The sequence below is a fragment of the Sinocyclocheilus grahami genome, unplaced genomic scaffold (genome assembly GCF_001515645.1).
Source record: "Sinocyclocheilus grahami isolate Dianchi unplaced genomic scaffold, SAMN03320097.WGS_v1.1 scaffold1692.1, whole genome shotgun sequence".
Lineage (NCBI taxonomy): Eukaryota > Metazoa > Chordata > Actinopteri > Cypriniformes > Cyprinidae > Sinocyclocheilus > Sinocyclocheilus grahami.
The window spans coordinates 130,781-137,335 of NW_015506871.1; the positions used below are offsets into that span (position 1 = coordinate 130,781).

At 38.0% G+C, this 6,555-nt stretch overlaps 1 protein-coding gene across 3 annotated transcripts in view; it reads left to right on the forward strand.

Moving 5' to 3' along the window:
- Nucleotides 1-6,555, forward strand: part of LOC107572077 (kelch-like protein 29) — a 209,779-nt gene that overhangs the window by 76,011 nt on the left and 127,213 nt on the right. For all 3 annotated transcript variants that reach the window (XM_016258479.1, XM_016258480.1, XM_016258481.1), the window contains exon 3: nt 2,369-2,884. In XM_016258479.1, coding sequence (XP_016113965.1) covers nt 2,369-2,884 — 516 coding nt within the window. The remainder of the gene's footprint in view (nt 1-2,368; nt 2,885-6,555) is intronic.

Genomic DNA, 6,555 nt, shown 5'->3' on the forward strand with positions numbered 1-6,555 from the left:
AGGTCTGAGAGGAAATCTGCAAATTCTTTTAGGAAATCTGTATATGGCCCTGGTGGTCTATACACAGTAGCCAGAGCAAGAGATATGATATATTTCTTTTGCATATCTGACAGTGTAAACATTAAGCAGAAGTATTTCGAATGAGTTAAACCTGTATCCTGTCTTCTGAGTAACATTGAGAATATCACTATATATTGTTGCAACACCTCCGCCACGACCAGTCTGATGGGGCTCATGCTTATAACAGTAGCTTGGTGGAGTAGACTCATTTAGACCAATATAATCATTAGGTTTTAGCCAGGTTTCAGTCAAGCAGAGTACATCAAAGCTATTATCTGTGATCATTTAATTTACAATAGCTGCTTTGGGTGCGAGTGATCTAATGTTTAGGAGCCCAAACTTTAAAAATAGTTTTTGTTCATTTATTTGACATTTTTCTGGTTTAATCATGATCAGATTTTTTCTAGATCCTGCATTAAATTTATATTTTGACCTCACTATTTGGGGAACAGACACAGTCTTTATAGATTGTACAGCGCATGTACTTCTATCATTTAAGCGGGTAGAACAAAAATCATCAGGGCAGTTATTTGAGATTTAACTTACTAGTCAAATCTCAAATAACTGCCCTTATGATTTTTGTTTTTAACAGATACCCTAAAGCGTGCCGTAGATTTGGTGGGGGGTAATTGAGAATGAATGGAGGAAAGTCATGTGAGAGGAGGCAATGCTTCCATAGTGATATGACTGGATGTGCGTGGTTATAATCGGCTGCAATTGGTTCATGCGATAAATCCCGCCTCTTGTGTTAATGTGCGTTTAGTGTTTGCGAATCAGTCTAAATGTACAATATAATGGTGTTAAATGGGAGCACTAATTTAAAAAAAAGTAAACAAACAACTCACACACTTAGATATGAACGCTTTGTTATGTCAAAATAAGACTTCAAATGGCCTGAAAACATGATCTGTGGAAAAGTTTAGTGAGTAATCAGCTTGGTGAAATGTAAAGTAAATCTCTGCATGTGACCAATATTTACCAGGCTTTGATGACTGATGATCTGAAAAATGTTTAATTTGTTCAAAGTTAACTATTAAAAAGAATAGCTGAACATACTGTAAGTTCACGAATAAAATATATAGTTTAAATTATACTTCTTTGAGTTATTTTAATAAATATAAAATGCTTGAAAACACTAACTTGATTCATACTTGGCTTTAATAAATAGAATATTGATTACATTTTTATTGTAAAAATATAAATAGAATGTAATGTTTTTTCTTTCCTTTTTTCTGATAATGAAAGTTACGTTTATTTAGCCAATAAAATGTGATTGGGACATGAATTTACATTTTGACTTTGCCTCCTCATTTCAGAATACCACTGCACACCAGTGGTGTGTACATATGGTATTTTTACCAGCTAATAACTCACAAAGACTTTATAAAGTCTTATCAAATTCCTCCATTGCACACATGGAGATCTTCTGCAAGAAAATGGCCATTCTGATACGTGTACCAAACTGTAATGGGCAACAAACTGTAGTGTCTGTGACGAGAAGAACTAAGCTTGAGCATTTTTTCCTTTTTTTGGTTGCATCTTATGACATCACATCCTGTTTTTGGTTCTTTTAGATGTATTTCATCCATGTGGTGTAGTGGTCGACCGATGGTTTTTTGACAGCCGATGCCGATATCTTAGAGAGCAGGGTGGCCAACGGCCGATATAAAGCCGATATATATAAGTATATTTTTTATTTTAATTATCATTTTTATTTATTTTAATTCATGTTTGAGAAACTTGAAATAATTTGAAAATGAATTATATTAAAAATAGGAACAGCTCTTATTTGAAAAATATATATTTTGTAACATTATAAATATCCTTACTGGCACTTTTGATTAATTTAATGTGCCCTTGCTAAATAAAATCATTAATTTATTTTTAAAAAGTGACCCAAAGGCTTTTGAATTGTAGTGTATACTTTTCTGGTCTTTTTTTTTGGGGAATGGTTAATCAGACTGTGTTATTCTTTAGGCCATTGCAGGTTATTGGCAACCAAATGCCTATTGCATATCTTACATTTTGTTTTGTTTGTTTCTCATTGAATATCCTGTTTCACTTGAAAACGGTCTCAGTACTAGAGGTAATATCAACAGCAATTCACATTCACTTTAAATGAAGCTCCTCCAAATAATATCCAAAAGATTCTTCTTTGGTTATTTAGCAAACAGCTTCTTACCCAAGGTGCATAGATGCCATAAAACAATAATTGAGTTTCACAGTTTCCCCCAGATGGAGTGTATGGCTGAATGTCAAATGTGATGTTGATTGTTCTTGACTCGGTTTTGCCGTTCTTGCTCCGCAGGGCCCCCATGGGTGCCTCCAGTGGTGGCGGCCAGTCAGCCCAGCCTATTGGCCCATTCGTATGGGATGCCTCAGCCGCCCGCTTACAGCCAAGGAGTGTCCGTCCAGTCTCCCGTCATCGGAGTGACCCCGGCCATCCAGACCCCCATCCCACCACACCATCCGCTCATGACCGCCCACTTCCAGCTTCCTCCCCTCTCCTCCCAACCGCCTGGCAGCCTGGTCCTCAACCTACAGAACCAGTCACCCTACGCCACCAGCCAGCCGCCAATCACCCCATCGCCCCTCACGGGCGGCCAGGTAGTTCACCCCGCCCCTCAGAACGTGGTGGGAAACGGTCACATGACGCACCCGCTCATACAGCCGCCCGCTTTGCCTTCCGCTGCGCTGCCGCTAACGAACGGCCAGGCGATGACTCAGCCGGCCTCAGCCAATCAGGAAAGTCCGAACAGGCTTCAGATGCTCCGTACAGTCGGAATGGGGAAGTACGAGTTCACGGACCCTAGTCATCCGAAAGGTAAGCGGTTCCCTTAGCTTGTGCGTTTGCGACTAACCAATGTGTCTGAGGATATCTTGATGTATCTTTTCCAGGGAAATGACCACAAACATGTCAGCGAGACGTTGTTATAAAACCTGCCGAGTAACAGCCGGCGGTGTAAAAGCATCTCCAAGGTCGTGGATTCAGTCCTGAAACAACTGTCACATAAGCAGACCTATTCCCCGCAAACATTTACGCCAGTTCCTGAGAGTCTCCTGCTGTGAATTCTTGATGGTTTTCAAGGCTGTAAATCGTTGTTTGTACAAGATAACCTTGGACGAGACTCTGTCAGTCCAGAAACAGATGTTACGTATTCCCTGAGCAATTTTCACATTTAATGAAGCTTTTAATCTAGGTTTAGATTGGCTTTCTAAGCTCATTTGATTTTTTTTATGAGCTCTATAAAATGAGTGCAATTTACTTTCCACATCGATGCAACTTGCAATTGTCTCTTAAGATGCAAAAGAGCCAATTACATTAGACTTGCATGCATTTTTGTAATGTAACTGCACAGTTAAAGCAGTGGCATTGAAGCAGGTTTGGCTCTCTTATTGTGAAAACTAAAGTAGACTAATGTGCCGAGTGAAAGGCTCCGCTTACATAATAATGCAACCCAAATGGTTTATTTCTCTATAAATTAAATCTTATTCATGTCAGTCATAGCAAATGTTTATTTTTATAGTCTTCCCTGTCGAAAAACAACAGCAACTTAAGATGATTTGTTGGTCTAAGCTAGTTTAGGTTGGTCTAGCCAGTAGGGCTGTACAATTAATCGAATTTCTAATCACGATTACAATTATGGATGCCACAATTACGTAATCGTTCAAAGCGGCAATTAATCGTTCAAAGTCCACTTATGTTATTCTGTGTGCTTAAGATGCTTTTTTTTCTTTCTAAATGTAATCTTGAGTGTTTTTCCATTGTTTTAATTTTAGTTTTAGTATAACACTATAATACCATTTATATTTTTACTTTTTTTTATAATTTAAAGAAGAAATCAATCCGATGTATATTTGACATTTGAGGCTTAATACTATAGAAAAGCACTAAAGGTTTTTCAGTTAGAGTGTTTTCAGCTTGTTTATTTTCATATAAAAATACGGCATGCAGTTGCATCATTCAATGTAAATTGTGATAATCGTAATTAATAATCGCAATTACAATTTCAAGGCAATAATCGACAATTATGATTTTTGTCATAATCGTGCAGCCCTACTAGCCAGTCTTCCAGACTGACCAGCCTAACAAAACTGGCCAAAACTGCTATAAACCATCAGGTTAGACCAATCTAACTAAGACCAGCAAGACGCCTAAGACAGATTTAAGCTGTTTTTGTAAACATGTTTTTTTTCTGATACAATCATATATTGATGTATTTGATTTGAGTTTTGTGTTGTTGCAATATTGCATTGATACTTCTGGTCCTTGTTTAAGTATTTGTATTTATTTGTTTGTTCATACATATTACTTGCTATAGTAAATTTAGTAAATGAAGAAGCAGGTCATGTAAATAAGTGTTTTTCCTAGTAATCAGGGCCTAAAATGTGGTACTGCACACTGTTAAAAATAAAAATAAAAATTCTCAGTAACATTGAAAATATCAGTTTAATTGTTGCTTTAAATTTCGAAGTAAATCAAAGAGCTGGCAAAGCTATAACTCAATAATCTATAAGTTACTGCACTTTTCCGATTGCTTTGAATTTAATTACTTGCATACAATCGAGTAGAAACAGCAGAAATAGCATGTTAAATGGTAGGAAACAGATTTGTTCTGGCATAATCATTTTTACAGTGTGCATTAGAGATACTGAAACTGATACTAAAAGCTTCTTTTTCCTCACATTTGCTGCAGTTTTGTTATGCATTACAATGGACTGAATAGTGGCATACACTCCCGTTCAGTTTGGGGTCGGTAAGAAGTCTGCATTTATTTGATCAAAAATATAGTAAAAACAGTAATGTTATGAAATATTATAATTTAAAATAACTATTTTCTATTTGAATATATTTTAAATTGTAATTTATTCCTGTGATGCAAAGCTGAATTTTCAGCATCATTACTCCAGTCTTCAGTGTCACATGATCCTTCAGAAATCATTCTAATATGCTGATTTGCTGCTCAAGAAACATTTATTGTTATTATCAGTGTTGAATAGTTAAGTGCTGCATTTTTGTGGAAATGGTGATACATTTTTTCAGGATTCTTTGATGAATTGAAAGTTTAAAAGAACAGCATTTATTTGAATAGAAATCTTTTGTAGCATTATAATTGTCATTGATTTAATGGATCCTTGCATAATAAAAGTGTTTTAAAAAGATCTTACTGACCCCAATCGGCATTGTATGACTTTGGTGGTTATCCGTTTCCCAGCTCAATTAATTCCCTTTGCTTCTTAATTAGCTAAAAACGGTCTGGTTCTCTTGACTTTGATGGTTGGCTGATTTATTCACTCACGTTTCACCTTGTTGACCAAATTAGCACATCGACTTTAGATCTAAGATCTGGTTGACAGAGAACTTGGGTTCCCTGGCGTTTTTAGCTCTGTTTCCTGCTGCTACATCCCTTTAAAGAAGCGCAGATCCTTCATGGGTCAGCGCACACAAGCAGCAGCATGAAGAGTGTGGCCTTCTCTCTTAATACAGCTGCATTGTGCTTAAGTGCAGTGGGCAAAGTTAGCAGCAGCGTGAGAGCGCTCCCGGTCTGGCCTCGATCTGCGCTAACATGGGTCTAGAGGTCCTTCTTTGTGCTCTTGGCTGTTTTTAGAGATGGAACAGGTTCCTGTCAAGTAATGCTGAGCATGGATTGCTTTCTAGGAACACTTTGGACAGTCTGTTCCTCCCGATGGATCATACGGGTTCATTTGACCAATTTGGGTTGATTTGGGTTTGTTTGGCTGTTGTCCAGTTGGGAAACTGTCTCAGCTTCAGCCTGTTCACTGACCATCTTTGTGCATATTACACTCAAAATGGCAATAGCTAGAAGAAAATAGGCTATGTGATTGGCTAGTTTTACAAATTTTTTTAGGAGTGAGATGGTGCTCCAGCTCACCTGAAAATGATTTGAAATAATGGAATTCATTTAGGGCTATGCGATTAATTGAAATGGTCATAAAATCGCGATTTGAGCGTGCACGATTTTTAAATCACTTTATAGCACGATTTTCCACGCCCCCGACTTCCCGCAGTATGCTATCCGAACCAATCAGAATGCAGCGCGCCTATATGGAGCACGAGAACAGAACAGACCGGGCGGGCATACAAACGTAACGCCAGGTTCACACACTCCGTCTGTGGTGCGTATTTTGTCCACGCCCATGTTAACGGATCAGAGCTTTCACCCTGCACGCGATTGCGGTCCGGCAGTGCGCTTCAGGAGCGGTGCGTCTGCAGCAGTCATGCTGCGATCGTTTCCGCACGGAGTCTATTTCTGCTGTGCTGCACGCGCTGAATTAAAGTGACAGCGCATTATTCGCAGTAAAAAATAACATGGATTGGCAAGTAAATTTTGTAATTACACCATAAGTGCATATAATTAAAGTCTACTGTTTCACAGTCAACACATGGCTTTTTGGCTAGATTTAAAACAAGGAAAAGTGCACTTTTAGATAAACAAGGCAATAATAGATGGGACTCGTGGTGGTAGTTAAACA